The 14891-nt window shown below is 35.9% G+C and overlaps 1 protein-coding gene and 1 long non-coding RNA gene across 2 annotated transcripts; one reads left to right on the top strand and one right to left on the bottom strand.

Annotated features, from left to right (window-relative positions):
* Nucleotides 1-858: 858 nt before the first annotated feature.
* Nucleotides 859-4598, bottom strand: LOC141338005 (uncharacterized). The gene is made up of 6 exons (XM_073843578.1): nt 4427-4598; nt 3204-3532; nt 2476-2758; nt 2229-2354; nt 1908-1975; nt 859-918 (listed from the first exon to the last, which is right to left on the bottom strand). Exons 1-6 carry the CDS (start codon nt 4596-4598, stop codon nt 859-861), a joined length of 1038 nt encoding a protein of 345 aa, XP_073699679.1.
* A 2399-nt stretch (nt 4599-6997) lies between these two features.
* LOC141337830 (uncharacterized) lies at nt 6998-12115 on the top strand. Its single transcript, XR_012355793.1, has 4 exons — nt 6998-7098; nt 10813-10965; nt 11071-11114; nt 11378-12115. It is a non-coding gene; the product is annotated as an uncharacterized lncRNA (long non-coding RNA).
* The last annotated feature ends 2776 nt before the right edge of the window (nt 12116-14891 follow it).

The raw sequence follows: 14891 nt of genomic DNA on the forward strand, positions 1-14891 counted from the left end.
CCTCCTTCAGCAACATGTGGACCTAAGGTGGACTCTTCTAAACAGTAAACAGCCAACTACCAACATTTTAATTGTGGACATTTTGTCTTTGGATGTTGTGATACACAAACAGAAATATTTAGCACAAATACTTTAGGAAACTTGAGCAACAATGAATTGATGAACAACAACAATTATGTAAAAAAAACTGTCAGTAAAAATTAACTTACTGTTTATTCAACTAAAATTAATACCAACAGTTGTGTTCTAAGTTGTTTTTGTAAGGTAGATGTCAAACTGTGAGTGTCATGAGCACGAATGGAAAAAAAGACATCTTCAACCACACGCTATTTATAGACAGCCACCTCATAAACAAACATAAACCACAAACGTCCAGCAGTAGACACATTCTCATGCAACTCCAACCAACAGATAAAAACATGTCTGTACAGAATGAAGCAGAATTCACTTTGACAAGCTTTGATGAATATTGTACATCTGCGTTTTGTACTTGGAGAAATACACACAGTTTTGAGACTTTAATATTGTCTCATCATTTTGTCTATCTGAAAGGCCATACAACCAACCTCTCCAAGCTTCAAAAAGTTCATAAAGATGTCTGAATTTTATTCACATATAAACATTGATTGAGCCATCATTTCTACACATCACGCAAGTCTTTATTTACTTTTTGAAGCTTTAAAATGGATGGGCACAAAAAAAGGTAAATAGAACATCGAAAATAACCTCATTTGTTTTACGAAGATGAATGAAAGTCTTGTGGGTTGCATGTGGTGCATGTGGTAATTTTCAACCAATACTCAACAATAGACTTAATACAGAAGTTTAAGCAGGATTTTGTACTTAGAATAGATTTGATCATCTTCTCAAGGTGATCGACGCATACAGCACCTCAGTGTGTTCCTCCTCTTTGACATTCTGTAAAAGACACATCACACAAGATATAACTCTACTTTGACTTTGAGGTAGTAATAAGTTGACTACTCTTATGGAACTGGTATGAGTGTAAAATGAACTAGACAGCTCTAATGGTACGCAAAAAAAAATACATAAACACGATGCAAGCTCAATAGGAAAATCTACCATTTTACAAATGCACAAATAGCAGAAGTGTGACCCTCTTTGAACAGACCTGTGAACCATTTCTTTGGTTGCAAAGTAGCATGTGATGTTCTGACTTCAATGGTTACACATGAAGAATTTCACACGAGAATTTATAGCCTGCAAGTTGTGGTTTGTTAAGTGGCATCTTGCTGCAGAATGTTCTTGACATCTCATAGCTCCATTTAAACATCTGACAATTTTTAAAATATTCTATTTCTGAATGCTATTGACAAAAATCATGAGGCTTTACTTTCCGGTCAGATAGTTTTACAGAATGTTTCTGCTAAAATAAACACATACTGTTCACCTAATTTACTTGGAGAGTAAATTAGTGCCTCTACTTTTATTTTTGCTGAACTTCAAAAAGGTACTAGAAAATACAATTCACTGTGATTTATTAGAAACAAAATGGGACAATTTCTGGGACACATGAAATTGCAGAATTTACTGCACTGTGTAAAGGTGCTTCAACTACATACTGAATAGTTGTGCTAATGTACTTGTTTCACTTATTTTTTATAAAATTTGCAAAGTTGTCACAAATCTGTTTTGTCATTATAATGAAGTGTCGACTAATATGGAAAAATAAGTAGTCTAATTCAACGCTATTTAACATATGGGTGCAACAAAATGTAAAAAGAAAAAAAGAAGGGCTTTTATATTTCTAATATGGCGCTCTTAAGTGTGTGTAGGAATGCAAATGATTATTATAAAGACAAAAACACAAGCGCTCACACATCTGAATGTGACTTAAAGTTGAACTGACATGAAGTAGAGATAAAATAGAGATAAAATGATCTTACCGATTGTGCTTTTCTTCTACTGAATGTTGGCTCGGCATAAGTGATTTCTTCTTCAGAAGAAGTCTGAACTGTTCAAAAATAAATAGCTGCATTAAACAACTGCACTCAGTTCTAACTCGTTTTACAGCATATGTATTATTAATAAGCAGTAACACACAATGTTCATTTTTAATAATAATAATAATAATAATAATAATAAATATATATATATATATATATATATATATATATATATATATATAAAAAAATGTTTTATATTTTATTTATAAAATATTTAGAGTATATTTTTCACATTACTTAAGTCCAGTAGTTAGCACTTGCCTTTTTTGTCAATTTTTCTACATTTCTTGCAGATGCAGCACATAACGATGGCAGCTACAATCAACAGAGATCCAGCAGCAGCAGCAAAAATCAATACTGTGTTAAATGAAGGTAGATCCTGTTGATCTGTAATGAAAAAAAAATTGAGCCATTAGTGTGAGTGAATATGTCATCCTGATCTACATTAAACTCTATCAAACATCAGCACTACATAACTTATTAGATCAACTCAGTAATACCAACATACCTGAACACGGCCAACAAAGTTCACATATGTCCAGATGTTGAGTCTGGTTGCTGATGGGATTGTTGATCACACAGCTGTAGGTGTTGTTATCCTGATATTCCACCTCCAGAGGTAGAGAGAGACTGATGCTGAGATCAGACACACTGATGCTGGACAATAAACTGTTACCTTTGTACCAGGAGAGAGTCACCCGATCCACATTCACCACTGAACACACCAGTGAACAATTCTGCTGTGATGATGATGATGAAAAATTTTGTGAAGCATTTCTAGTAATGTGAGGCTTGGGCAGATGAGCTGAAAAACATGAATAAGCGGAAAAATAATAATAATAATTATGACTCCTGCCTTGTTTTCTTTTTTTTAATTAAATGGAGGTTACGGTGAGGTGCCTACAATGGATGTCAATGGGGCCAATTTGTAAACATTACATTTTAAACTGCAAAGTTATGTCCAATTTTACAACTTAGTCACTGGACAAGACAACACCATAAACCCTAAAAATAAACAGACTAGATTTAACAAAAAAAAAAAAAAAAAAAAAAAAAAAAAATTGTAAGCACTACACTGTACCCTTGATCCTTTTTTCTTTTCTTTAGGTCAAAATTGTTTTTGCAGTAATCAACTACATGCCACTTATGTCTATAATTATTTGAACCTGAAATATTCCTTTAATAAAACAAGAATGTGTGAAGACTCCACAAATGATGTTTCAACTCACCATAGACAGAAACTGAATGATTTATTTTTTTTAAACTGAATGTTTTTGATGGTGTCATTCCACTAATATGTACTTCATAGAGTCCCGCGTGTTCAGCTGTGATGTTTGTGATGGTCAGAGATCCAGTTTGATTGTTTAGCTTCAGTCTGTCTCTGAATCTCCCATCAGGACCATCAAATGTGGAGAAGATGCTATAAACTTTGTGGATTTCAGCAATGACAGACTTTCCTGTGCCAAAATTCCACATTATTTTGTTGGTTTCATGTGTTTCAGTAAGATCAGTGTGTAGAGTGATAGAATCTCCCTCCGTCACTGACACCGACTCACTGAACACACCTGATGAACAAACAGATTTTTACATGTATTAAGATCTCTATTGTTTTAGAAAGCTTGAAATCAGTCTATAGCCTTTAACAGCAGGAAAGACAACGAACAAAATTCAAGTTGACATTAACAGACAGATGCATTTTAAAATAAACATGCAGGATTACATGGTAAGGTCATTACAGATAAAGATGTGTAAAACTAAGTTTAATTCTACTACACACCTTCAGTATCTTCATGTGTTATATTTGACTCATTATTACGGGCTCACTGAAAGAAGACCTGAATCCAAAGCAGATCTTACAATGATATCTTTAAATTTGCAAAAACAACAGCAGTAGGAGCTTTATTTCTCCAAAATGAAAATAAATTAAGCTGTAAAAATGCATTTGTAACTTACCAAGCAGACAACATAAAGAGAACAAAACAAGCATGTGAAACATTGTTCTTTTTCACTTGCGCAGCGAAAAAAAAAAAAGTCTTCAGATGTTCAGTGATGTGCTAAATCCTCCCCCGACAGAGTTTGACCACCCTACTAGTTAACATGCATTCTGAATGCATATTATGATTGTGTGTTTTAAAAAAAGTAATAATAATAATAATAATAATAATTTGTATTGTATTATTTTATTTTTTTGACATTTTGGAAATTTAAGTTTAATTTTTATTTATTTATTTAATTATTTATTTTACTTTGAAGGTTTCTGAAAAGTAGTTTTTGACTGTGTCAGAAATGAAAGTGGACAATTGGATTAGTCATCCTGAATGTAATGGTAAATCTTACAGATTTTAAAAATATTTCATAATCATTACATTTCTGTAAACGGTAAAGAATATTCATAATTTCTCACTGGCATTCGTCTTAAGTGTGACATGAGCAGCTCAACATCTGAGTCAAACGGAAACCTGCTGTGGTCTGATTTTCTCCAAAAAATATGGTTTGAGCTGTTGGGTAGACAAGTTGCTCATGCAAGAGAACATCCATTTGTTTGATGTGTGTATAGTTTGTAGGTGAGGGGCTTCTTCCTGTCCTGCTTTCATGAACCTCACAGTCTGACTTCCCTCCTACAGAGAACATCTTTACACTCAAATAAAACTAATCCTAAAACTAGTCTTCTAAAACTATTATGTATTAATTATTCTGTTTGTCAGTGTATTATTAAGTGACTCACTAAGACTTTTTCATTAGAATCCTTTTATAAATCTTTTGTTAATGGTTGGTTACAATGCTGTAACAACAACAACAACAACAAAAAAAAACTTAATTTTCCAATTTCAACATTGCTTGTAATGATTTTGAAAAGCAAATACTGATGGGTGAAACTTGTTTATTTATATTTTTTTAATCATTTAATCCACTGGATCACTAAGCACTAAATTTATGTAGTGATTCAAAGCACTCCAATCCGATCACATATCGAGAATCATTTGATTCAGGGACTTCAGAGTGGGTTCGCATATCATCTGATTTAGATGTCAGGACTTTGGAGTTCAATTCGGAGTACGGATTGCAAATCTTTTGATTTAGAATTGTTCTTTGAAATGCGAATCACACAATTTTTGATTAAGATAGTGACTTCGAAGCACTAATCGCAAATCATTCGATTTAGATCAGACTGGTGCGGTTCTGCGAAACAATTGATTCAGAATGGAACTTCGGAGCATGGATCGCAAATCGTTTGAATTAGATCAGAGCTTTGAAGCACATATCACAAATCATTTAATTGAGTTTGGGACTTCGGACCACAGATTGCGAATCATTTGATTCAGATCAGGTCTTTGAAACATACTGTGACTCATTCAATGTTTCTTTTTATTTTGTATAACCATTAAAAGAGCTTTGCACAGTTTTCATATTCTTGTCTGGATTAACTTTGAATAAAGATAAGAGGGCTTTAGAGCCAGATTTGTGTTTATGCATGTGAAATTTGGCTAGTAGGAAACACAAATTCAGTTATATTTTCCTATATTCTCTTTTGAGTACTCAGTCATTCCAAAAAAAATAAAAATAAATAAATAAATAGCATAACATTAAAAAAAAGTTCAAACCAATAAAAAAATCCTGAAAAAAAGTTCAAATTTTTCTCTGTGGCTACATTTCCAAAACAAGTGAAAGACATCTTCCTCAGAAGAGTGACAAAAACAACTCACTACAATGTCTGACTAACTATGTCCATACGTTTTTTTGGAGTATTTTTTCAGAATGGAACTTCGGAGCACGGATCGCAAATCGTTTGAATTAGATCAGAGCTTTGAAGCACATATCACAAATCATTTAATTGAGTTTGGGACTTCGGACCACAGATTGCGAATCATTTGATTCAGATCAGGTCTTTGAAACATATACTGTGACTCATTCAATGTTTCTTTTTATTTTGTATAACCATTAAAAGAGCTTTGCACAGTTTTCATATTCTTGTCTGGATTAACTTTGAATAAAGATAAGAGGGCTTTAGAGCCAGATTTGTGTTTATGCATGTGAAATTTGGCTAGTAGGAAACACAAATTCAGTTATATTTTCCTATATTCTCTTTTGAGTACTCAGTCATTCCAAAAAAAATAAAAAATAAATAAATAAATAGCATAACATTAAAAAAAGTTCAAACCAATAAAAAAATCCTGAAAAAAAATTCAAATTTTTCTCTGTGGCTACATTTCCAAAACAAGTGACAGACATTTTCCTCAGAAGAGTGACAAAAACAACTCACTACAATGTCTGACTAACTATGTCCATACGTTTTTTTGGAGTAATTTTTTTCATATTTAAGGAGAGAATCATGACATCAGACAATGCCTCTTTGCTAACAGAGTTCCTTAATCGCGTATCTCTAATGATTCCTGAGCTGTTTGGATCATACTGATTAACATTTAATGCCAGATGGTGGAACTAATCTTGTAAAGATAAATTATTACCACGCTAGATGGCGCCCTATTATCGTAAACTGCAGTATAGAGACTGATCAAAACAAAAGCCTTCCTTTACTCAGTCTAGTTTAATCTAAGCGCTTAATTTAGTTCTCAGATTGCATTTTTATTTTTAAACATAATCATACAACAAGATGAATAAATGAAACTTTCATTCCAAAAAAGGACGTTGAAGAAACTACGTTTGGTGGGACAGACTTTCTGCATTTGGCTGTTCTGTCAGCTGATTGACAAGTTGCCCTTTACACGTATGTAAAAAGGTAAAGATTTAGATATGGTGCTTAAAAATCCGAATTTTGTAGAAAGGACATTTCAAATAATTAATATCTAGGTTTTCCTCTTTGTTTATTGTAATCAGAGACATTTATTCTTTGTTATTATTATTATTATTATTATTATTATTATTATTACAATTTTACGTGTAACCCTAAATCAGTAGCCTACTGTTTTTTTTTTTTTTTTTTTTTTTTTAACATTATTAAACTATGTGCAAACGTAATTCTATATGCATCCCACGCTAGCTCCTATTGGCTGCTTTCACTTTGCGCCTCCGTTTAAGTAGAGCAGCTCATTTCGCATTTATTTGGAAAAACGGGTGAAAATGTATCTTCTTCGCAATTTGTTCATAGTGATCTTGGTTCTACTAGTCCATGGTAAGACATCTATTTGTGAAAGCAATAAAAATGAACGACGTTTCGTTTATTTTGTTCCAATTGCTTTACACTCAGCAAATGCATTTGTTGTCTTATTAATGCGGTTTTAATTCGTTAATAGGGGAGGGGGGTTGTGTTGTTAATGGTTTTAGACACAAGGTTGAGCTGCATTTAATCTTAAAAACAGCAGTGGTGTAAGGATTCCTGGTTTTAGGAAACAATAATGAGCGCAAAGTCGCAAAAAGTGATGGTTAATAGCCTACAATGTGAATCACATTAAAAAGTCTGTTAAACGAATAAAAGTAATTGAACGCATGTTTTTACGTGTGAGATATAAACAGTATGACCAAGAAAAATAGTGATATTCATCTATGGCTATAGGAACTAAAAATAACTGACTCTATAAACTGACTGTAAACTGATCGTTTAACAACAACTGTTGGAAATCCCTCTGACCAGGAGGCTAGTTCCACCCACTCTTAGCAGCTGCAGCCTATTACCACTTTAGTGTCCATTTAAGAAGGCTTGTTTTGAAACAACAATCAGTTTGCTCTCCCTTCGTTGCTGCTCGGGACTCTTTTGGTGTTGTGTGGCTGTGTTTGGTATTTGTGTGGTTTGGATTCTGTTATTCAATTTGATCGTTCAATTTATACTTTATTTTTTTCCTATTTTGTGCACTTCCAGCCTGTGGAAGTTCTGTGTACTGGCATTAGAGTGAATAAAATATGTTTTAATTGACATCCTATTGTGATGCTCCTCTTGCAAATTAGCAGTAGCCCAAGAGTCTTTACAACACACCAAATAAAGCAGTTCACTAGAACTTACCTGGTACAGGGCAAGCTAACTGTCTTACTGCGATCATAAAAATGCACATATGTAGGTTTAAAATGCTATGCGTCCAACAACAAGGTATATTTTACTCGGCTTGTTTGCCAACTTATCAGAACATAGTTCGGAGTTTAAAAAAAAAAAATAAAAATAAAAAAATAAGGCTTTTAAGTAACGAGCAAGTTTGTGTAAGAAGTAGTCTGCTGAGGCGAGATGTGACGAACCCATCTGCAGTTTATTTACAGTGAATAAGTGTAATCCAAACAAATGACGAGACTTGACTTGACAAACTTGACTAGGGAATGAACAGACACAAAAAAAAAAAAAAAAATCTATAGACACAACTTTTGATGCATTTCACGATATTAATTTAAACATTTAACCTAGATAAATATGTGCTGTTATGCTGATGATACACTGAGCAACTTTTTGAGCAATGTTGCCGGGCAACTTTCGCAAATGTTGCCGCCAATGGGCAGCCAGGTGAGATACAGGGCCCACGACTGATCTAAATTATGCAGATATAAATTTGTTACCCATTCTCAATGGAAAAGTGCCCAAGTAACATTGCTCAAAAAAGTTGCCTATTTTAAATTGCTCAAGAAGTTGCCATGTGTATCATCAGCCTTAGATGCGTATCGACTCATTTGTGTGGAGAGTGGAAGCTTAAGTGAGCTTTGCAGCGCCAGTGCGATCACTTGCATTTTTTCTTAATAACAGTAGAAACCTAAAATACGCCATCATTTTTACTAGATCTGAATGAATTAAATATTATTATTAAATACTTTGTTCTTTACATAGTTGAATTTGCTGACAACTAAATCACACAAAAAGTATCAATGAAAATCAAATTTATCAACCCATGGAGGTCTGGATGTGGAGTCACACTCAAAATTGAAGTGAAAAAACACACTACAGGCTGATCCAACTTGATGTAATGTCCTTAAAACAAGTCAAAATGAGGCTCAGTAGTATGCATGGCCTCCACGTGTCTGTATGACCTTCCTACAATGCCTGGGCATGCTCCTGATGAGGTGGCAGATGGTCTCCTGAGGGATCTACTCCCAGACCTGTACTAAAGCATCTGCCAACTCCTGGACAATCTGTGGTGCAATGTGGCGTTGGTGGATAGACCGAGACATGATGTCCCAGATGTGCTCAATTGGATTCAGGTCTGGGGAACGGGCGGGCCAGTCCATAGCATCAATGCCTTCATCTTGCAGGAACTGCTGACACACTCCAGCCACATGAGGTCTAGCACTGTCTTCCATTAGGAGGAACCCAGGGTCAACAGCACTGGCATATGGTCTCACAAGGGGTCTGAGGATCTCATCTCGATACCTAATGGCAGTCAGGCTACCTTTGTGTGGCCCTCCAAAGAAATGCCACCCCACACCATTACTGACCCACTGCCAAACCGGTCATGCTGGAAGATGTTGCCGGCAGCAGAACGTTCTCCACAGCGTCTCCAGACTCTGTCACGTCTGTCACATTTGCTCAGTGTAAACCTGCTTTCATCTGGGCGCCAGTGGTGAATTTGCCAATCTTGGTGTTCTCTGGCAAATGCCAGACATTCTGCACTGTGTTGGGCTCTGAGCACAACCCCCACCTGTGGATGTGGGGCCTTCATACCACCCTCATGGAGTCTGTTTCTGACCAGTGGCGGAGGTAGCGGTCCTACTGCTGGGTTGTTGCCCTCCTACGGCCTCCCCCATGTCTCCTGATGCACTGGCCTGTCTCCTGGTAGCACGTCCATGCTCTGGACACTATGCTGACAGACACAGCAAACCTTCTTCCCACAGCTCACATTGATGTGCCATCATGGATGAGCTTCACTACCTGAGCCACTTGTGTGGGTTGTAGACTCCGTATTATTCTACCACTAGAGTGAACGCACCGCCAGCATTCAAAAGTGACCGAAACATCGGCCAGAAAGCTTAGGAACTGAGAAGTGGTCTGTGGAAACTACTTGTGGAACCACTCCTTTATTGGGGGTGTTTTGCTAATTGTCTATAATTTCCATCTGTTGTCTATTCCATTTGCACAACAGCATGTGAAATGGATTGCCAATCATTGTTGCTTCCCAAGTGGGCAGTTTGATTTCACAGAAGTGTGATTGAATTGGAGTTACATTGTGTTGTTTAAGTGTTCCCTTTTTTTTTTCTTTTTTTTTTGAGCAGTGTATATTTGTGTGTGTGTGTGTGTGTGTGTGTGTGTGTGTGTGTGTGTGTGTGTGTGTGTGTGTGTGTGTGTGTATATATATATACAGGGGTTGGACAATGAAACTGAAACACCTGGTTTTAGACCACAGTTAGTATGGTGTTGGGCCTCCTTTTGTGGCCAATAGAGCATTTCGTCTTTGGAATTGTCATATACAAGTCCTGCACAGTTGCCAAAGGCATTTTGAGCCATTCTCCTCTTGCAGATCAGGGGTCAGGTCACTACATGATACTGGTGTAGGAAAATGTTATCTGACTCGCTCCTCCAAAACACCCCAAAGTGGCACAATAATATTCAGATCTGGTGACTATGCATGCCATGGGAGATGTCCAACTTCACTTTTCTTGTTCATCAGACCACTCTGTCACCTGTCTTGCTGTGTGTACTGGTGCATTATCATCCTGATACATGGCACCACCTTCAGAGTACAATGTCTGAACCATTGGGTGCACATAGTCAACGTTCACACCTGTTCTTACTGGTGGAATGTGCAGTCAGTGAAGATTGGCCACCAGGCTGCAAAAATATAGCCATGAAACCTCCAACATTATATTGGCCAGTGTTTCAGTTTCATTGTCCAACCCCTGTATATATATATATATATATATATATATATATATATATACAGTATGTCAATCTCTAAGAATATTGTCTCTGTCATTACAGTTCCAGGTCTGTCTTCAAGTGTTCTGGGAGACATATGGGAGAACCCTATTACGGGTGTTATTATTATTGCTGTGGCTATCATTCTGATTTTTGGAGGTATAATTGCTTGTGTGATTTCCTGCTGCCGTGACATATATGCAAAATGCCGGAATTGTAAGTATTACAGCTTATTTCAATTTTGCAAAAAGATGCAGAATGGAAGACATAGAAATATATATTTTTATACTGGTCTACCGTATTACTGTGTGTTCAATATAGTTTGCTGCTGTTGATCTGACATCTGAATGCAGCAAAATGATCAGGTAAAAATTTAACCACTAATCTGCAAGTTATCAAAATGATTCTGTATGTGTTTGTGGCTTTCCCTAAATGCAATGTAAGCATTTTACATGCAAAAACAAATGTGAACGTTCAACTTGCATTTTTATAAAACATCTAAATTCTTACTGAAAAGGTTGCCGTTGTTTTTATCTCATTGCTATGACATTCCAACATGTTATATTCATGTCACACAGAACACGACATCATGACTAAGTTTGTGTAACTCAAACATGTTTTCTTTCAGGATAATTCGGTTTAAGACTTGCCTTCGATCAGAATGACACTTCACTGATGACTTCTGCTAATGTGATGTCCTGCAATAGCACAGAGATTGAGACTGAGACATTGAAAATTAAAAGTAAAAAAGAGAGTGTTGTTATGATACCAAGTTGTCTTGATAGTCGGCACCAATATCAGTAAATACAAAGCATGTGTACAAATATGCAAATTAGCATTTTAAGGCAGTTGTCAATCATTCAGATACTTAAGATTTTGTTAGACTTGTTGCCGTTACTGGAAATTGGCTGGTATTTGTGTTGCTAATGTAGTTGTCTAACAGTAGTGAACAATATTTGGTTGTATGTGTAAGAATGTGGAATGTGTCAGAATGTGGTTTGTACAAGTATCATTCATAATACTTTGTAAGGTTGAAAATCATCAAAGACTTCTGCTTTCCTGCCCCAAACACTTCTTCAGCAACAAAAGGGCCATTTGGCACTCCTGAGGACACAGAGGAGCTGATAGTGATCAAGGCCTGTAGGCCAAAATGTGTATACATCGGGGGTCTGCTAATTGTCGCACCTCTACAGAGGGTGAAGCTGTAATTTACTGATTGGTCAGTTTGAATGTCTCACATTTGGGTTTTAGTCACATGGTCAGGGAAAGGATAAAAGAGGACTGTAACTGTTGCTCTGCCCCTTCTCTTTACCTTGCTCTCCCTTTCTTTGCTGGAGCTCTCTTCTTGGGGCTCTGCTCTCTTTCTCTCTCTATCCCCTCTTTCTCTCTAATCCCCAATTAACTGTCTATTTTTACCATCCTTCATCTATTGTGTAACCAATTTAAGTGTAACCATAACAAAACATTGTTATTAAACCATCTTAATGATAAATGATGTGCTAAATAGTCTTGATTTAACATTAACATTGATGTGCTACTCATTGCAATACAATATAGTCACTCAATAGCAACGCTCTCCCACATATTTAGCTATTATAACTGCGCTTATTTCCGTCGTTGGTATAAGTGGCAGTGGGTGGTATTAGACTAGAAATGTACAGATTTACACCATTGTGCTGATAACATTTCTTTAGTCCTTCGGCAGTCCTACAGCCTGAACCACTGTTGGAAGCCACCCTTACAACTTGTTTTTGTTTGTCTGGTGAATGTTTAAATCAATGATGCTCTTCTGCCATTTTTTGCATGTGCTACGTTATGAATCCAGACATCCCTGCTGAAAAAAACAGCGTGTCTCTACTTGTAATCTTTATGATAAGTTTAAAAATGAAATTGTATATTATTGTTTATTTTAAACTAACACACTTCTACAGTGATAATAAACATATTCTGTAACAATATCACACATCTACAATCACCAAATAATAATTGCCTTTTTGAATTAGTGTACGGTGGCCGACAGAGGCCAACGCGCTGCAAACAAGAAAACACATGCAAACAGAAAAAAACGACAACAAATTAAGAAAACATCTTCATCCGTTTGACAACACAGGTGCTGCAAATCCTCGCAACGCAAACACAAATACGGAAACGCGCTGCAAATTTCCACAACACAACCAAACTCAGAAACGCGCTGCGAACACACGAGGGCGCTGCAAACTAACAAACGCGCTGCTTATAGATCGGTCCACAACGGAAATGTTTCAGGGGGACCTCAAAAAGTGACGAACTCATCTGGGACCTGATTATTTATATCACTATATTACCTGATTATTTATATCACTATCACCTTTAAATTATACTATACTATCACTAAAAGGTGATAGTTCACCAATAACACCTCTGCTCTGACCAACAGCCACTGAACAAATAATCAGGTAAACAACGTACTGAAAGACAAAAGACTATAGGGGTTACATTTATTAATGTTGTAAATGTTAATGTTTAAAACACTATTGATTTCTTCATGTTCCTTTTGTATTAATTATTGTTATTACTTTTAATTGTATCATTGTAATAGTACATATACTGTATATAGAAATTAGCATTCATTTATGGAAAATATTGTTCATAGCTATTTTTTTTTAACTATGTAACTTTATTATAAAGTGATGCTATTTACATTTCATGGCCTATAATTTTATAAGAACATCATCAGGCGGTACATTGTCCAACCCCACTCATACTGTGTTCACTTTACTTGTGCAGCTCTGAAAAAAGATCATAAATAGCTTTAAATTGGTATTTAAAATTTTTGCATGTACACTAAAAGTGAAATAAAATCCCTTTCTTGATATTTGTTTATATTTGTGTATTGAAAACATTTTTGATTGACATTTAGACTCCTATTTGATTTTCTATACATATATATATATATATATATATATATATATATATATATATATATTAACTTTTTTATTTGGGTTAGTTAAATTTTCAGGCTACCAAAATCTGAAGAGTACCTGCCCGAAGGGCTACCAGAGATTTTGAAATTTTGCGAGCCCTGCGCTTATATATAATTGTTTAATATAATAAATACAATATAAATAGTAGTTATTAAGATTGATGTCGTTTGTAATTGCTAAAATGTGCTTAGAAAAAAATATGATCTGAATATCAATTTAATTGTAAAATAATAAAAATTAGTAAATATCAACATAATAATTATGCATGCACTGTATTGTTGTGATTGGTTGTCAAGACACCCAATCAGAATTCAGCAACATGGTCTCTGATTGGCTGGAATTATGGCACATTGTAACGCTGGGTTGTTTTGAGCAAGCGAGCCATCAGCCGTGCAGCCGTGGCCTAATGGTTAGAGAGTCGGACTTGTAACCCAAAGGTTGCAGGTTCGAGTCTCAGGTCCGGCAGGGATTGTAGGTGGGGGGAGTGAATGTACAGCACTCTCTCCACCCTCAATACCACGACTGAGGTGAGTCCCTTGAGCAAGGCACCGTTCCCCCAACTGCTCCCCGGGCGCCGCAGCAATGGCTGCCCACTGCTCCGGGTGTGTGTTCACGGTGTGTGTGTGTTCACTACTGTGTGTGTGCACTTGGATGGGTTAAATGCAGAGCACAAATTCCTTGTATGGGTCACCATACTTGGCCTCACTTCACCCCCTTTCCTTTCCATCAGCATTTAGAGGATGATGGATAATGTATTGACAAGGTCACAACAGTCGAGGATCATACAGCCTTCAACATGTGAGACACAACAAACAGTTGACATTTTTAAAATCAACACATTTTTTTTATATTTATTATATTATGTATGTATGTATTTATTTATGGCATATACTGTCTGTAAAGTGAAAATCATATTACTTTCACATGCCAAAGTGACACAATTTTCATAGCATATGTTTATTAATGTTATTAGCATGACAAATGTAGCTGCTATACTCGGAAAAGAAAAGGAAAAGAGATGATGCCATTTATCAGGTAAATCAACAACTAGAAAATTTGAGAGATATCAGTTAGATCATTTGCTCTCCACTCCAGTAATACTGATCATCTGTCTTTAGCTGTTCCAGATCCAGTTGTGTCTCCAGTTGATGTAGTGTTAATATGTGCTGGCAGCTTTTA

This window comes from Garra rufa, chromosome 7, assembly GCF_049309525.1.
Source record: "Garra rufa chromosome 7, GarRuf1.0, whole genome shotgun sequence".
NCBI classification, from domain to species: Eukaryota; Metazoa; Chordata; class Actinopteri; order Cypriniformes; family Cyprinidae; genus Garra; species Garra rufa.

Coding starts and splice junctions, on each gene's coding strand:
- LOC141338005 (XM_073843578.1), bottom strand. CDS start 4,598: ATGTTCTCTGTAGGAGGGAAGTCAGACTGTGAGGTTCATGAAAGCAGG. Junction 3,533..4,426: donor AGAAAATCAGACCACAGCAG/GTTTCCGTTTGA, acceptor TTTGTTCATCAG/GTGTGTTCAGTGAGTCGGTG. Junction 2,759..3,203: donor AAATAAATCATTCAGTTTCT/GTCTATGGTGAG, acceptor CATCTGCCCAAG/CCTCACATTACTAGAAATGC.